The sequence below is a fragment of the Ovis canadensis genome, chromosome 4 (assembly GCF_042477335.2).
Source record: "Ovis canadensis isolate MfBH-ARS-UI-01 breed Bighorn chromosome 4, ARS-UI_OviCan_v2, whole genome shotgun sequence".
Lineage (NCBI taxonomy): Eukaryota > Metazoa > Chordata > Mammalia > Artiodactyla > Bovidae > Ovis > Ovis canadensis.
Window position 1 is genome coordinate 132,513,859 of NC_091248.1, and position 16,204 is coordinate 132,530,062.

The window sequence follows — 16,204 nt, forward strand, 5'->3', positions numbered from 1 at the left end:
TTCTTATCCTTACTCTTATTATAATTAAAGTCTCATTGCGTGCGCCGTTTCCGTGTGTCCTTTGCGGCGTCCGCCCCCCCCGCCCCGCCCGCCCCGCCCCCCTCCGGTGCCCTCCCCGGCCCCCGCGGCCTTCAGCTGGACTTGACCGCCATGCCCAGCGGGTGCAAGGCCTCGCTGTCCAACAGCCAGGTGCCTATTTGGTAGAGCAGCTCCGAGTACCAGTGGATGCCCGCGGGGCCCGGCGTGTCCGCCGCCCCCGGCGCCCCCGGCGCGGGCGCGGGGACGCGGCCGCCGCCCCCGCTGTCGCCGGCTCCACCGCGGTCCGTGCGCCCGGGCGCCAGCGCGGCCAGGAGCGCGTGCGCAAGGCGGTAGGGCGCGAAGGCCCCGTGCGCCCAGCTGTGCTCCTCGATGACCGCGTAGCACGAGGCCAGCACCCGGTTGATGAGGATGGTCCCGTGCGCCGTGAGCGGCGCGTAGGCGCCCGCCGTCTCCTCGCGCAGCGTCACGCTGTGCACCGCGGCGGGCAGCAGCCGCCGGGCCCCGCCGCGCTCTGCCACCACGTACACGTGCTGGCCCGGCCGCACGCGGCTGGCGAAGAGCGCCCGGCGCCCCGGCGCGCCCCCGCCCGCCGCGGCCGCCGCCGCGGCCGCCGCCGCCCCCTCGGGCGCCCCCGCGGCCGAGCCGTTGTGCGGCGCCACGAAGAGCAGGTGCGCGGCGGTGAGCAGCAGGCGCTCGCGAGGCTCCCGCGTCTCGATGGCGTAGAAGACCTTCTTGGCGCCGCGGTCGCGGTCCAGGAAGGTGAGGAAGTCGCTGTAGAGCAGCCGGCCCTCGTCGTCGGCCGCCAGCACGCGGTCCCCGGGCCGCAGGTCCTTCACCAGCTTGGTTCCGCCCTGCTCCAGGTGCACCGTGGCCGAGCCCGGGAAGCAGCCGCCCGACTTGGCCGCCACCGAGTTCTCTGCGGGGAGGGAGAGGCGAGACAAGGGGAGACGGGGAGTGGCGGTGAGTCCCGAGAAGGAGGCGCCGGCGGAAAGGGCGGGGGGCGCACGCTTGGCGTGCCGCGCGCCCAGGCCAGGGATGCCCGTGGCCCCGGGGCGCGGGGCAGACAGTCCGGCTGGGCGCGCGCAGACCTCCCTCCCCCATCCCCGCCCCGAAGGCCGATTTCAGATGCAGACGCATTCCCTAACGACTCTCTTAGGGCTGGACCGGCGGTGCCAAAGGTCGGCTGGCGTCTCCGGCGGGAGGCCAGTTCCCCTCCTTCCCTTCCGCCTCCCTCACCCCCACCGCCGGCTTCGCACACACCCAACCTCGCCGCGAATTCACAGGGTATTTGCTCTCCACTTGGAGTCCTCAGGAAGCCTCCTCGAGCTTACCCGCGCGCCGGGGCGCACCCTCCTTTCCTCCCGCCTCGGCGGGAGGCGCGGCTCCCCTGCCTTCGTGCGCTCCGCACCCAGGCCGCGCGGCTGGCACCCTGGGCCTCCCACCCCCAGCGCCCAGCGGGGTTGGAGTGGGGGGGCTTGGGGGTCGGCCGGCGGGTGTGTGTGTGGCGGGGGTGGGGGAAGTGCGGTGAAAAATAGCTATAGTAGTTGTAGCAACTGGACAAACATTCCAGAGCTTTGCCTGAGGTGTGAAAACCCGGGGCTGTGTGGATTTTCTAATTAAAATCCAATAAAGGGCTCGCCATTGTCATTGTGATTTCTGCACCAAACAGGAGGCGCTCTTGGAAGAGGGGACCCTTCCATCTCGCCCCCCGTCCCCCTCCACTTTCTCCGCTCGGGCCGCCCCCTCCCTGTTTGCTCAGGTGCAACGCCCCTCCCCCCGCCCCTCAGCGATTCACACGCGGGCCCTCCAGAGGCCCGGGCCTCACAGGCACTATTTGCACAGCCAGGCCTCTCTTGCAAGCACTCAAGATGTGTATTTGAATTTTAAATGGCGGGGCCTGCTCCGCGCTCGGGAAGCCCCGGGTTCTCAAGGCCCCTTGACTACCGGGTTTCTCCGGCCTCCGTCGCTCTCTGAGGCTCACTGTCCCCGGGACAATAATCCCGGGGAGTCGGGCGGCGCGCGGGGGGCTGGGGAGGAGGGGCAGGACGGCCCCCCGTCTTCTTTGCATTCCAATCTCCGGGATCAGGCTTTTGGCAAATAGAGATCGCCAGAAAGAATCTTCCTGCTGGAATTACTGAGGGTATTTAATCTTCTCATCGTTTTCTCGGGCATGAAGTGCAGGGGCCGGCCTTTGGGGGCCCGCCGCAGCCTCCCGCAATGCGTCCGGGACTCAGGCGAGCCCGAGTCGTCGAGTCGCACGACCCTGCCTGACACGCACCGCCCCGCGCCCGGCCCGCGTGCGCGGAATGCCAATGAGCGGCTCTGCTGCGCGCCAGGCCCCGCGCCCCCGCCGGGGTCCCGGGCCGGACGACTGTTGCTCATTTGCGCGGAGACCTCGAGGGACCACCCTCCACCCACCCCAGCCCCGACAGGGGGGCACCCCGCGGACGGGGCGGCCGGGAGGGGACCGCGCGCCGCGCCTCCGTTTGGGAGCCCCGCGCAGGGCCGGGGATGGGGGGCGCGCCTCCGCGCCCTCCAGCGGCTGAGACCCTTTTTCGGGCTATAAGCCCAGACCTTCTGCCCACCGTCCACACCTTGTGTGCCAAGAAGCCATTATTTTCCTTTCCTCCAAAGTGTGTCGACACTTCTCAACTGTTTTTCCTCCTAACATGTGCTAATAAATCACAGGTTAGGAGACAACAGGCAAGCCCAGTGGTGGGGGAGACGCAGCTCCTCCGACACCCTCTGTGGACTGCTCTGCTGAAGGCGCAGCTTCTGCAGGGGGGTGGCGGGACCGCCCGGCCGAGTCGGGGCCTGCGCCCGCGCGCACACCTGACTCCCGGAGCTGTTCCTCGCCCGCAACAGCGAGTGGCGTTGCAGGCCCAGGGAAGCGGCCTCGCGGCGCAGGGCGGCCCGGTTGCTTACCGGGGAGGACGGGCGCTCCGGGCTGGCGCCCTCCAGATGTTGGAAGCCGTAACTACTGGCTTTGTGGCCGGCCGCCGGGCCTCGTCCCCCGGGCCCGGTGAGCCCGGTTAGCCTAGGCTCCAGCGGGGCGGGGAGGGGCCGGGGTTTCCACCCGGGGCGGCTCCTCCCGCGCAGGGGGGCGGGGGCCGAGTGGGGAGTGGTTCCTTCTTAAGCCCTCCGGAGACAAAGGCTCTGGGCCAGAGCTGGCTGTCTGGGCTGGGCTGCCCTCTCTCACCAGGAAAGTCCCCCCACCCCGCCCCGCCACCCCCAATCTTTCCTCCCTGTCTCCTGCCGCCTGTGCTGGGAGCTCCGGAAACCAGGCTGGAGGAAGGCTCGGGAAGCCAGATGCCCTCTGCATCTGGACTCCGAGGACGTGGGCCTCTGCAGCCTCCAAGGTGGGCATGGAGAAGGGCCTCAGAGAGCACGGCCGCCCCCCGCAAACAGCAGTCAGCCCCCAGGGCCCTCCCTGCCCGACCCCTACCCATCTTCCTCCGGCCCTGGAGTCAGCCTGTGGGGTGCAGAGCTGGAGGTGGGCAGGAGGGGGGCGTGCTGCCGGCAGCGGCGGGCCCGGCCCCTCACCTGCTTTCACTGAGCAGTGGATGTGTGCCTTGGACTCGTAGTAGACCCAGTCGAAGCCGGCCTCCACGGCCAGGCGTGCCAGCATGCCGTACTTGCTGCGGTCGCGGTCCGAGGTGGTGATGTCCACAGCGCGGCCCTCGTAGTGCAGCGACTCCTCCGAGTGGTGGCCGTCCTCGTCCCAGCCCTCGGTCACCCGCAGCTTCACGCCCGGCCACTGGTTCATCACGGAGATGGCTAAGGCGTTCAGCTTGTCCTTGCACCTCTGTGAGGAGAAGGGGACACCCCAGGAGACCTTAGCATCTGGGCCTGCCAGCCACCCCCACTGCGGGCCACCCTATGCCTCCCCACCCTATGCCACCTCCGCCCTTGTGGGCTCTTCAGCCCAGCCCCACAAGATGCAGACTGTGCAGAGAAGGAAAGAGACAAGGCCTGGACCCGGCGAGGGCACTTTGGTGGGAGGGGTCCTGGCATTTGGGTGATGAGTCAGTTCCCTCGCAGACGACCTGGGGACTTTCTCTGCATCTGAAACAGCAGAGGCCTGATCGTGGCCCCAGAAGCAGATGAAATTTCTCTGCAACAAGTCAACTGTGCGTTTCTGGACGATGGCCAAGGGCCCGCACCCTCGGCCAGGGTGCCCTCCAGCCCTGCCCTCTCCTGCTTAGCCCCATCGCCCAGCACCTGTGCAAGGCTCCGCCCCTCTCCCTGGACAAACCCCTCATCTGGAGGCCACAGAGAGGCCCGGGGCACAACTGTGCCGCAAAAAGAAAAATACACTGCTTCTCAAAGAATTAAAAGCCTTGCCTTATCTCTGTGCCCTCCCGCCTGCCCTGTGCCTATCTGAGGCGAGGCTTAAGCCAAAGGTAGAGAGGCAGGTGGGACGCTGATAGCGACTCGAGGGGCGGGGGTGCTGGGAGTGAAAGGCAACCAGGTGAGTTATAATTTTCTATAAGGCCAGGGCCGGATGGCAAACATTCTTTATCTGGACAGCCGCATTCCTTTTCCCGGTGGAACTCTTTTTTTTCCCAGCTTTTCTGCGGTCTGATTGTGACTCTTGTTTTCCTTAACCTGTTCCCTTCCCCCCTCTTGTTTTCTTGGCCGGCTCAGAATGGTGTCCTGCAAGTTTGAAGAGCAAACTTAAGAGCTGGAGGAGGCGTGGGGACGGGTGGGGAGGGGTGGGGAGGGGTGGGGAGGGAGGGGTGAGGTGCAATGGGGTGGAGTAGGGGATGGGGGAGGGGAGGGTGAACCGGAGAGGCCCGGGGCGTGAGGGGGGCCCTCTGAGCCCTTGCCTTGAGCAGCCTCCTTCTGGAAACCGTCCTTGGGGTCCCCCCTCCCGCTTCCTTGTGGGGTAAAGAAACAGTGAATAGGCAGGAGTCGACCAGGGCAAAGTTGTGGGAGTTCCCGCAGGATTCTTGGGTCCCATTCAGATAAGGATTCTAGAGAACCTTGGATCACGTGTCCGTTGCTGTGGACAGTAACACCCTGGACTGTCGCACCGCGGCTGGAGGGTGCGGGACTGCAAAATGGGGGAGTGGTGACCAAGTCAGGATGGGGGTGTCCCCCAAAGAGGCAGACTCGAGGGGGAGGTAGGTGACAACTCCAAGCTGACTTCTGCAGAGGGCGGGGGTGACCCCCAGCGGGGACCCTGGTTACCGAGATGACACGACGCCCCCCGCCGGGACCCTGATTATGGCGGGGGTTGGGGGGAGCTCGTCCTACGGAGTTGGGGGGGGATGCCGAGGGCTCTGGCAAGGGCTGCTGCCGCATTTTAAGGGGACGTGACCGATTGCGCAGCAGGAAAAGTCTTGTGTATCTGGCAGCAATGAGTACCAGTCTATGGTTGTGGGGTTAAACGTACAACAGATGTGAGTGTGTGTGTTGGGGGGGGGGCGGTGATGCGGGCAGAGCACTAGGGGGCGGCTCTGGTAACAGGTCAGCGCTTGCGGGTTTCTGGGCCCTCCGACAGTTTTCTTTAAAAAAAAAAAAACTCGGAAGGACAGAGTTTGAGTGAGGTCATCTCGAGGACTGAATGCGTTTTACATGAAAATCAATCAGTAAACCAGGGGCAGTTTCGAGCCGGGATGTGGAACGCGCTGCGCAGGCGCACACCACGACGCGCACACGCAGACACTCGCCTCCCGAACCCCCATGGCACCCCGGCTCCCTGCTTTCGGGGGGCAGGCGGAGCTTTTTGATGGCTTCCTCGGGGGCCGCTGGCAAGGGGGAGGGCGGGCTGGGGAGCACTTGTACCAGCCCCCCGCCTTCTGAGCTGCGCAACCCGGGCAGGCGATGGAGAAGCCGGGCGAGGAGCCCCGGGGCCGCGCCAAGGCAGGCCCGAGTCGGCGCCCCGCGCCCCACGCGCGCTCCCCCCGCTCGGCCGGGCGCCGGAGGCGGGGGGCCTCGGCCCCGCGACTGCAGGACGCTCCGCGCCCCGGCCGGGCGGGGTCGTCGCAGGCAGAGCCGGGAAGGCTGGGCCGGTGATCAATTCACTGGGTCGTGTGCCGCGAATCAAGCCCGCCTCTGTGCAGCCACCGTGAAGCCCGGCGGGGCCGGCGGGCCCGGCTTTGTGTCGGCGGAAGGCCGAGCTGTTCCCCACGCCTGGGCTCCCGCCGCCTCCCCCGTCTGCGCAGCCGCTCCGCGCCCCGGGGAGCCGAGCGGGGGCTGTCGCCGCCGACGGGCTTCCCCGGCGCGGGGGAGGGGTGCCCCAGCTTCACAAGGGCCCCCCCCCCAAGTCCCGCACGCGCCTCTCTCCACGCCTCCGCCCCCACTGCAGAAAACCAGGCCCCTCCCGTGGAACCCACCGCGGAGCGCCGCTCCCCGGGGGCCGCCACGCACCCCCCGGAAACCTGGCGGTCTCCACCGCCGCTCCCGGCCGGCCCCCGGCGGCCCCCTGCCCCCTCGGAGCCCCCGGCACCCACGGCCGGCCTGCGGGGAGAGCGCGTCGGTCTGCGCTCCCCCTCCCCGCCCCGAGTTAATATTAACAGGAGCGCCTGCGTTCCTGAACTGCTCTCAAAGTTCCACTGGGGACGATCTCGCCATGGTTGAGGGACTTGGGCGGCAGTCCCATTAGAGAGACAGGGACGCACAGAGACGGGGGAGGAGGGACACGCACCTGAGAACAGTCTGGGCGGCTATCTTAAGTGGGGGGCCCGCGGGGCGCAGGTGCCCGCTCCCCGCCTTCGCCGGCCCTGCCCTCCCCGCCCAGGTCTCCCGCCTTCCGCGCTTTAACTCTTAGGATGGGGACGCGGGAAGGACGCGGTGGCGGAGATCAAGGGGGCACCTCTCAGGCCGCCCCCCGGCCAGCCTCCCCATTTTCAGGGGGCGTTGGGGGGGTCCCGGCTACGATCCTGGCCCGCCCTGCCCCACCCCGCCCCCTCGCCGGCTGCCCCTCCCCCCTCCTTTTGTGTTGGGAACGGGAATAGCCACTGCCCAAGGAAAAAAAGTATTTGTTTTCGTTTCGTTCGTCTGAGGGAAGTTGACAGAAGGTCAGAAGTTCAAATGCTGCCGGAGCGCACGGCGGCCGGAGCGGCCCGGCGTCGGGCCGCGCGGCCGTGGGTCCCGGCGGGGGCGGCGAGGGGCCCGGCGGGGGCTCGGCCGGGCGCCCTGCCCCGGGAGGCGCCCCCGCCCGGGAACCGGCCTGCCCGCTCCCGCCCGGTGCCGCCCCCGCCAGCCTGGCCGTCGGAGCGCCGCCGGGAGCCCTTGGCCGAGCCCGCGCTCGGGCGCGTGGAGGGGCCGGCGGGAGGCCGCGGTCCAGCCCCGCGCGCACTGAAACCCGAGCCGCGGGATCGATAACCCGGGAGTAAGTGGAGCAGGGATGCGTCTGCCCGGGTGCGCGGCTCCGCGCGCTCTGCCCGGGTGGCGGGGCGATGAGGCCCGCGGCCCCTGCAGGGTGCGGGCCAGGGACCTCGCTCCCTCCCGCGCCGGCCCCGCGCGGAGCGCGGCGCACGCCGAGCCCTCTGTTTCGGGGACCTTCGGCGCCCCCCGCCCCCGCCGCTTTCTCCGGGCTCTCGCCCCTCTCCCCCGGCTCCGAGGGGTCCTGGGAAGGCCCCTTCCGTCCCGCGGGGGTCGAGCGTGGGCCGGGGGTAGGAGCCCCGCACGCGCCGGGCCCCCCGCGGCCTGCGCAGAGTTAACTGCGGCTCTCGCCGCTCCCGGCACCGGTGCGCGCGTCCGCACTCGCGGGCCAGATTTAAGGTGGTCGGGAGCAGATGCCAGCAAGTCGGGGAGAAGGACCTTCTCCCCCGCTCCCTCGCCGCCCTCTGCCCGTCAGCGGAAGCCCGCTTCCCCGCCGGGTCCTCGCCCTGCTCGGCTCCGCCGCAAGGCCGGGCAGTGGGCCGGGGAGCGCCGCGGCCCCGGAGGTGGCTCCCGGGTAGCTCCCGCCCCCAGCCTCCCCCGCACCAGCGCCCCGCCAGCGCCGCTCCGTCAGCGGCGGTGCGCTCCTGGCCCTAAAGGTAGGACTCGAATATTTTAATAGGGCAATAAAAAGGATGTTGACCTATATTCCTCAGGAAATCCATTTCTAGCTTCAGTCCTACGTGCGTGGAGTTGGCGGAAAGTCTCCCACTGGCGGGGAGATGGGCAGTCAGGAGTCTTCAGCGGAGGTAGGGAGGGCGAGAGGAATGCGTGTTTCGCTTTGGTTCGTCTCTCTAGCCCCCTCCCGCTGATACCGAGTCTCTCCTAATTCCTAGGCAAGCAGGTTGAAAACTAGCGTGATGCAATGCCAGTAAGTTCTAAGTCCCTCCCCTCAAGTACCGCGGGCTCGGGAGAATCAGAGGGCATCCTTAAAGAAATATCGATACATTCACACTCGGATGGGCACAACCGCCCGCGCCCGAGTGGCGGTGGAAGCTCCGTGATCCGGGCAGGGGCCAGCCCGGCTGCCTCTGGAACCCCCACCCTTTGTCAGCACTGCCTGTGGAGGGGCTACGGTGGGGTGGGGGCGACAGAGCGAGGGGAGCGGTGGGAAAAGCGGAGCAGCGAGGAGAAAGGAGAGGGAAAGCGCAGAGGCTGCACCTGCCCGCTGACCCCGACACCCCTTGACGCTGCCTCCTTGCCTCCTCCCTCGGTGCCCACTCCCAACTTGGGAAGGGCAGATGACCCCAAAGGGAAGGTCTCCCCAAGTTTCCAGCCAGAGCCAGGCAGGATGGAAAGGCCGTCCCAGCAGGATGCATGCGGTCAGGGGCTCCTGTGGACCGCATGTCCCGGCGTCCTTACCCCCCGCCCCCACCCGCAACTTGTCCATCTGGACCCTTCACCTCCATTCCCCTCCAGGAAGAGGAAGGCACCCGGAGGCCCGGCAGGTGGGTGGGGAAGGAGCGGGCAAAATCGCCTTTCTACCTGCCTGAAGAGCAAACAGACCGAACTGCATGGTTACACATAACCCCTTGAAAGCCACACAGTCCACGCCCCGCGCTGGGTTTCTACCTGAGTCATCAGCCGGTCCGCTCCAGTGTTTTCTTCATCCTTAAATATGATGTCGGGGTTGTAATTGGGGGTGAGTTCCTTAAATCGCTCTGAGTTTCTGGTGATCTTCCCCTCGTATCTTCCACTGGCCCCTAGCGTCTTCTCCGCCACGTTGGGGATAAACTGCTTGTAGGCTAAAGGGGTCAGCTTTTTGGGGTTCCGCCTCTTGCCAAATCCCCTGCCGGGTCCGCACGCCAGCCCCGAGCACATCAACAGCGAGGAGACCAGCAGCACCAGCAGACATCTCGCCAGCAGCAGCATCTCGCCCATGGAGCCCGGGGACCTGGCGGCCGGCGGCGCAGGTCCGAGTGCGCGAGGGTGCGGGTGTGCGAGTGTGCGCGCTCTGTCTCCCTCGCTCCGGCTGGCTGCTGGCGCCCGCGCGCCCTGCCTCGCTCTTTCTTTTCCTATATAACCTTGCCCGCCGCCGCCGCTGCGGGGGACTCGCCACCGATCCGCACCCAGACGGGGGCTGGGACGGCAGGCTGCTGGCCGCTGATAACGGAACGCATCGGAGTTGGGGCTCAAGACAGCCGGCAGAAGACAAAAAGAGTCTGATTTTAAATGGTAGCAAGCCTGAGAGCTTGTGCGAGAGGCTGTCTTCAGTACTATATTATAGCTGGCAGGGCGGATCTGATTGGCCGAAGCCGCACAAGCTTGTCTTCTGATGTTTAACCCTAAAAAAGACTCATTTTTCCCCCCTCTGTTGCCGCTGTGGCTTTATTTTTACCTGAAGGCTTCTAGTTAAGAGAGGAAAACATCTTCACCGAGACAAAGGTGAGAGGGAGGGAGGAAGCAGGCGGATGAGGATAACCTCAGTTACCCCTGCCCTGCACACACCTCCCATTCCCCCTTCCCTTCCTCCAGAATGGTAGATGCTTCAGTTAAAACCAACTTAAGTTTTTAAAGGACATCTAGACTCAGCGTCCCCCACCCCCAAGCTTCCATCACCAGACAAATAGTCTCTCAAATGTTTGTTGGGCAGAGCTGCCCAGGTCCTATTTAAATGTTTTCTCAGGGACTTTGTCATGCAGGCCAGGTCTCCCTGCAGTTGAAAGACAGGGGTTGGGGGGGGGGGCTCTGCTCCTCCTGAAGGTTCCAGTCGCTACAGCTGGTCGGGACACACCTCGTGGTGCTGTTTGAGGAGCTTCTGACACCTTAGAACAACTTGAACCTGCTGCTCTTTATTGTGCTTTGGTTAATGCATTATTTTTAACGCCCCGAGAGTAGAATGGAGATGAGCTCAGGTGCAGAGTGAGCTGAGGGGATGGGCCAGCTGGCTGGGCCAGAGTGGGTCTGGGGGGCTGCACCCCAGCTCAGAGCAGGGGACGGTGCTGGTGCCTGTGTGGTGGGCGGAGGCCCACTGTGCTGGGGACGGGGTGGGGGCAGCGGTGAGTGGGCAAGGCTGTGCACACACCACCCCCACGACTGCATCGATCGGAGCAAAGTGCAGGCCAGGGATGAGGTGAATGTGGAATTCAGGCTCCTTGCACATCACACCGAGCCGGCTTTCCCTGGACCTGGGCAAGCTGGTCCTCGTGCCCTGGGGGCTGCAGCCTGGGGTGGGGCAGGGCGATGGGGGCACACTGTCCTGGTCAGAGAGGGGCGTCCAGGAGTCGCTCAGCGCTCAGGGCCAGCAAAGCTGGAGCTCTCAGGTCCTGCATTTAAGGAACAAACTCAGTCTTGTTTCAACCAGAAAAAGAAAAGCACAGATTCTGCACCCCCCTCGCCTTTTGCAGAATATGCCCTCCTTCTGGGCCCTGCCCTATTGCTCAGACACAGTAATTGCTCCGAGTGGGGTGGGGGGCGGGGCTCTCCACGTGGAGGGGCCTGAGCAAGGCCTGGGGCTCACTCTGCAGTTAAGAGCTGTCGCTGGGCCCCAGCCACGGTCCGGGTGAGCTCCACGCAGACACGCTTTGCTGGGGGTGGCGTGGAAGGGGGGCATCGTCAGAGTCTGCAGTATGGGCCTCACACACACCCAGCATCACCGAGGCTCTGCCGTCCAGGAGCCCCTCCCCCCTCCATGCTGGTCTATGATTCGTGAGGCATCAACCCAACTTCCTCAGGGTCTCCCAGTGGGACAGAAGCGGAAGGGTCACACTGGCCTGGACCGCGGAGGTCTGCTCGGGGCGGTGGCCTTGCGCAGCTCAGTGTGGTCGTGGCACGGCTGGAGGTGGGGGCTTGTCCTCAAGCCCCTGGGCCCTGGGGACACTCCAGCCTCCTGACCACCCTCCCCTAGACACTGAGTGGCGTCTCCCTCCCCTCCCCTTTTCCTCTCCTAGAAAGGCAAAAGGGCTGCAGCCCTGGGTCTCAGACCCCGCAGCCAGCCGGAAATCCAGGACCCATGTAGCCACCACGAGAGCAGGGGTGCTCCCCCAGAATCCCGCCAGGACCCCAGACCGGCCAGGCACCAGAGCGAGGCTGGCACTTGGGGAACCAAAGCCCGAGTTCCTCAGCTGCAGAGGGCTTGGAGACCTGGGGCCTCGGGGAGCGGGCACTTGGCCCCTCACTCCCAGGAGGTGGGAGGTCCCTTCCTTCTGCCCCAGCGGTAGGGGTCGGGGGTTGGGCTGAGGCCGTCTGTGCCTGCCAGCCCTGGACACCCTGAGAGCCTGCCAGGGCTGCCTGCCCAGAGACTGGCAGAGCCTCAGGAATGAAAAAGCGATAGGCTGTCCACCCACCACTGATGCTTGAATTCCAAGGACCTGCTCCCTGTCTTTGGGGCAGGGGTTGGGGGAATCAAGACAAACCAACTGCAGTTTGCATCTCTCGCCCTAGAAATGAGGGCATCTGCCCCAGACGCTGAGGTCTCGCCCTCCCCCCACGTCCCCTTCCTTTCATCCCACCCCTCCCCACCTCCCAGACACCAGACATGGTTGTCTTCCACCTCCAGACGCCAGATGGCTCCCTCTCTTTGCCTTTACCCCTCCAGACGGTCCGGGCCCCTCCCCTTGCGGGTCCGAGGTTCCAAGCCCCAGCCTCTGCCCGCGCTGACCCGGCCTCCCAGGTAACCCTGAGGGTCCCTTGCTGATCAGTCTGGGCCCTGCCCGCCTTTCCCGCGGTCACCTCCTTCCTCCCTCCGCCCCGCCCGCCTCCCCGCAGGCTCCCATCCTCCCATCCCTCGCCAGCATCCTTGCTGAGGACAGGTGGCTGCTCGGTTCCTGCCCCCGCTCCCAGGAGGCGCCTCCTGGCCGGGCCCCCGCCGCCCCGCCGGCCCCAGCCGCTAGATGGCCCCGTCAGTCTGCCTACAGGCTCCGCTCTGCCCGTGTGGGAGCCGCGTGCCGCCCGGGTCGGGAGGCCCCCGCAAGCGGGGCTAGACGGCGTGGGCCGCTGTCCGCGGCCCGTCTTTAGTTTACAGGATCGCCCCTTCCCTTTTCCGGTTTGCCTGGCCTCTGCATGACAGCAGCCCTGGCCGCACCTCTGCAGGGACCTGGACCCTCCCTCCTCAGAGCACCCCCACTCTGACTTCTTTTACGATGTACTCTACTCAGTCTCCCGTCCAATCATCCAGTTTCAACTGCTTTTGCATTTTTGTTCCAGTTTTGGCAAATCGACTCCACAGTTCCAGCTCTCCTAGGGATTGCCGGCCAAGCCCCGCTCAGGATGCTGGAGGGATGCACCCTTCGCCACTGCAGGCCTCACCCCTGTGTTCCCTGCCTGACAGCCCTGGACTTGGGCCAAGCATCCCCGGCCTCCTGGGGTGTCCAGGGAGGGCCCTGCTGGCCCCAGTGGGAGCCTCCCTGACCTCTGCTCCAGGTCAACAGCAGCTGCTGCCCGCCCTTCACCCGTATCCCCATCATGCTGTGGCTGAGAGGTGGGCAGGGCTCAGAGGAACTGGGGAGGAGGCCCCCAGCCCTGGCACACTGGCACGAAGGGCCAGCAGGGCGATGCTGTCTGCACGGGCTGGGCCTGCACGGCCGTGTCTCTCCACGTTCAGAGCTGAGAGAGGGCCCTGCCCGGGGATGGGCACAGGCCTGGGGGGCGGACCCAGGGTTTTCCAGCCCTCAGTCGGTCTCTGAAGCAGGAGCAGATACCTCCAATACCTGGGGGAGGAGTCCGGGAGGGCCGTGCATCTCTCCAGGGGACCGGATGAGCCCAGAACCAGAGCTGACTGGTCAGCGGGTCCTGGAGCGGGGTTTGGAATGGCCCGGGCCAGACTCAGCCCTGCCTCTGGGGGTGGGCTCCCTGGATGAGGGCACCCGTCCAGGGAGTGGAGACTCGGGGCCACGTCCGGCTGCACCTGCCATCTCCCGGCTGGGGGCAGGGGGCTCTGGCCACCCCCGCGGGCACTGCTGCCCTGGAGAAGGATGGCTGTGACCCTTCTTGGCAGCCAGCAGGGTGCTTGCGGCATCTGGGCAACTTCTGCCCAAAGGTTTTCTTTTAGATGGAAAGTGATGCAGTGCTGACATGCAGGAACACTGAGGCCGTCACCCCCTCCCAGAGCGGAGGAAGCTCGGAGACCTGGGGGTGGGCTGGGCTGGGCTGGGCTGGGCTGGGGGCACGGCGTTTGGTGGCAGCTTTGCCGCTCCAGGTCTGTCCTCCCCCGCCCTCTCCCTCTTGACCGGTCACCGGACCGCTTGTGACCCACAGCGAATGGTGGTCTTCAAGCCTGCGATTTGGTGTTGGCCTCGGCCAGCAGATGGTTTAGGGTGGAGCCTGGGAGCCAGCCCACTCCGCTACTCTGAGCCCCCTATCCCTGCTGGCCCCCTAGGTGTGCAGATTTGACACCTTGGCCCCCCCACACGCCCCCCCCTGCAGGGAGGCACCGGTTTGGGTGGCTTGGGCTGACCTCCCAGGAGCCTTCTGGCTCTGCCAGGCACCAGTCCCATGTGGAGTTGGGGTGGCGGCCCTCAGGGTCCCGCTGGGCCAGCCACTCCTCCTGGATTCCCAGCTCCACCCCCCAAACAAAGAGTAGGCGCTTCCTTTGCTGCCTCCTCCTTTTCTACAGACACTTTCTGATGTGGCGCACTTTTAAAGTCTTTATGGAATCTGTTGCGATATTGTTTGTCTTCTGTTTTGTTCTTTGGCCCCGAGGTATGTGGATATTGGCTCCCTGACTGGGGATTGAACTTGTACCACCTGAATTGGAAGGGGAAGTCTTAACCCCTGGACCGCCGAGGACGTCCTGCCTCATCTCTCTTCAGGCGCCCAGGCAAAACCCAGAAACACAGAGGAATCGGGAGGAGGGGGCTGGGAGGAGGCAGCCGGAGTGGCCGGAGGTGGGAGATGGAGCGGAAGGGGAAGCTGAGCCCCGAACACACACTCCTGGGCTTCGCGCCATTAGCACAGGTCCCTGGAAGCTTAGCGGCTCACCTACCCCAGCGCTTGGGGGGCAGGGTTAATAAGAATGCCTGGGAGGGTTGCCAGCGCCTCTGGCAGGGGGGTGAGGAGTTTCCGGGGGAGACTGAGGCTGCACTCCAGGGGGAGGCCCTGTAGGGGGAGGTCCAGAGGGGAGGCACGCTGGGGATGCAGGAGGTACGTTCCCTGGGGGCCCATGGCCCCTTGCCTGATGGGGGAATATGGCACACGGCCCTTGCTCACAGCGGTGCCCTCCTGTGTGTTTGCCCAGCATCTCACCCAGAGGGTGCCGCGTGGCGAGAAGTTAAATCTCACCTGTAGCTTTGGGTATTCATATTTGCTCATTCATTGTTTATGATACATTTTCATTGTGCTTGAATGGTATTCAGTTAATCAAGGCACAGGATCCTACCAAGCAGGCGCCATTTGCAGCTGGGTAAAATGAGACGCAGAGAGGGGAGACCTCTTGTCCAGGCACCTGTGGAAGATGAGGCAGAAGGGTGGCAGAGGGTGGCCTTGCCCTGGAGGCATGCTCACAGCCTCTGCTGGGCTGGGGCCAGCACGCATGAGCTGCAGGCAGCTCTGCCCAAGGCCGCTTGGCAGTGAGGTCAGCGTGGACCAGACTGATCTCCATCTCCAAGCTGTGGGTTCTGCACTCCTGAGGCCCAGGAGAGACGGCCAGCAAGGCTGTGCTTCCTGGGTGACCATGAGCCTGGCCCCTGAGGTTTGGACAGAAACGGAGGTTTCAGGTTAGGTGTGCACAAGGACGCTGCTTCCATAAATCCTTGAATTATTGATCGCTCAGGTGACTGTGGAAAAGAACACAGAATGGCATGAAAGAAGCCTTTAAAAATAAGAGCGGTCTTCCCTGGCCAGCCTCTCCAAGAGATGTCTCTGCTTTAGAACCTGGGACCTTCACCTGGAGGGGCCAGCTGCTGGTTGGGAATGATAGAGACTTTCAGATGCAGGACTTCCCTTTCCTGCGGGTCCTCTGTTATGGTCACTCAGCGTTCTGTTTACCGTGTGACAACGTGTGCGTCTCCAGGGCCTTTGATTGGGCCCGTCAGAGCAGGGGCAGCACCCACGTTGCATGTTATCCATCTGCAGGGTGGAGAGAAGAGGTGATCCCTTCGCTGGGATGCTGAGCCTTTCCTTCCTCCTTGCCAGATCTCAGCGTTTGGTTATTCCAATTTAATTTTTCCAACAGATGATTGGCTTAAATCGGCTTATGGGATACGCAGATCCAGGCAGACGACGAGATTTCCCGGAGCTGAGTGAGCTGGGTCCTCCCGTGTCCCTGTCTCCGCAGGGGCAGGGTCGCATGAGGTCGGGCAGGACAGGCCGTCTGGAAGTCTCACCGACTGCCTTTCGCCTCTTGGTCCCTGAGAGTGTTTATTTTTGCACCATTCTGCCCTCCGTCTTGGTTGTCTTGTCGTGGGCTAGCTCCCTCGGGCTGCAGTGACCAAGTGCCACGAAAGGCTTAAGACAGAGGAGTACGTTATTTCACAGTCTGGAGGCCAGATGTTTGCAGGGCCGTGTTCCCCTGAGGTGCCAGGGAGGGGAGTCTCCCAGCTGTCCTCTCAGCCTCCGGCGTTGTATCTTATGGGTTGTTGACACTTCACATCTGGCCAGCTCCTCCCCGCGTGTCTGTGTGTCTCTCAGAACGACGCCCGTCTCTGGCTTAGGGCTCACCCCATGCCAGTGTGGCCTCATCTTCCCTAATCCCACCTGCGGAGAACCTAACTCCCACTAAGGCCCCATTTGCAGGTACGGGGCTGGTCTTGTTCAGTTGCTCAGTCGTGTCCGACTCTCTGCGACCCCATGGACTGCAGCACGCCAGGCCTCCCTGTCCATCACCATCTCCTGGAGTTTA

The 16,204-nt window shown here is 64.9% G+C and overlaps 1 protein-coding gene across 1 annotated transcript; it reads right to left on the reverse strand.

Moving 5' to 3' along the window:
• Window positions 1-106: 106 nt before the first annotated feature.
• SHH (sonic hedgehog signaling molecule) lies at window positions 107-9,607 on the reverse strand. The gene is made up of 3 exons (XM_069587198.1): window positions 9,001-9,607; window positions 3,583-3,844; window positions 107-955 (listed from the first exon to the last, which is right to left on the reverse strand). Exons 1-3 carry the CDS (start codon window positions 9,307-9,309, stop codon window positions 132-134), a joined length of 1,395 nt encoding a protein of 464 aa, XP_069443299.1. The 5' UTR covers window positions 9,310-9,607; the 3' UTR covers window positions 107-131.
• Between the last annotated feature and the right edge of the window lie 6,597 nt (window positions 9,608-16,204).

Coding starts and splice junctions, on each gene's coding strand:
- SHH (XM_069587198.1), bottom strand. CDS start 9,309: ATGGGCGAGATGCTGCTGCTGGCGAGATGTCTGCTGGTGCTGCTGGTC. Junction 3,845..9,000: donor CGGACCGGCTGATGACTCAG/GTAGAAACCCAG, acceptor TTCTCCTCACAG/AGGTGCAAGGACAAGCTGAA. Junction 956..3,582: donor CCACTGCTCAGTGAAAGCAG/GTGAGGGGCCGG, acceptor CCCTCCCCGCAG/AGAACTCGGTGGCGGCCAAG.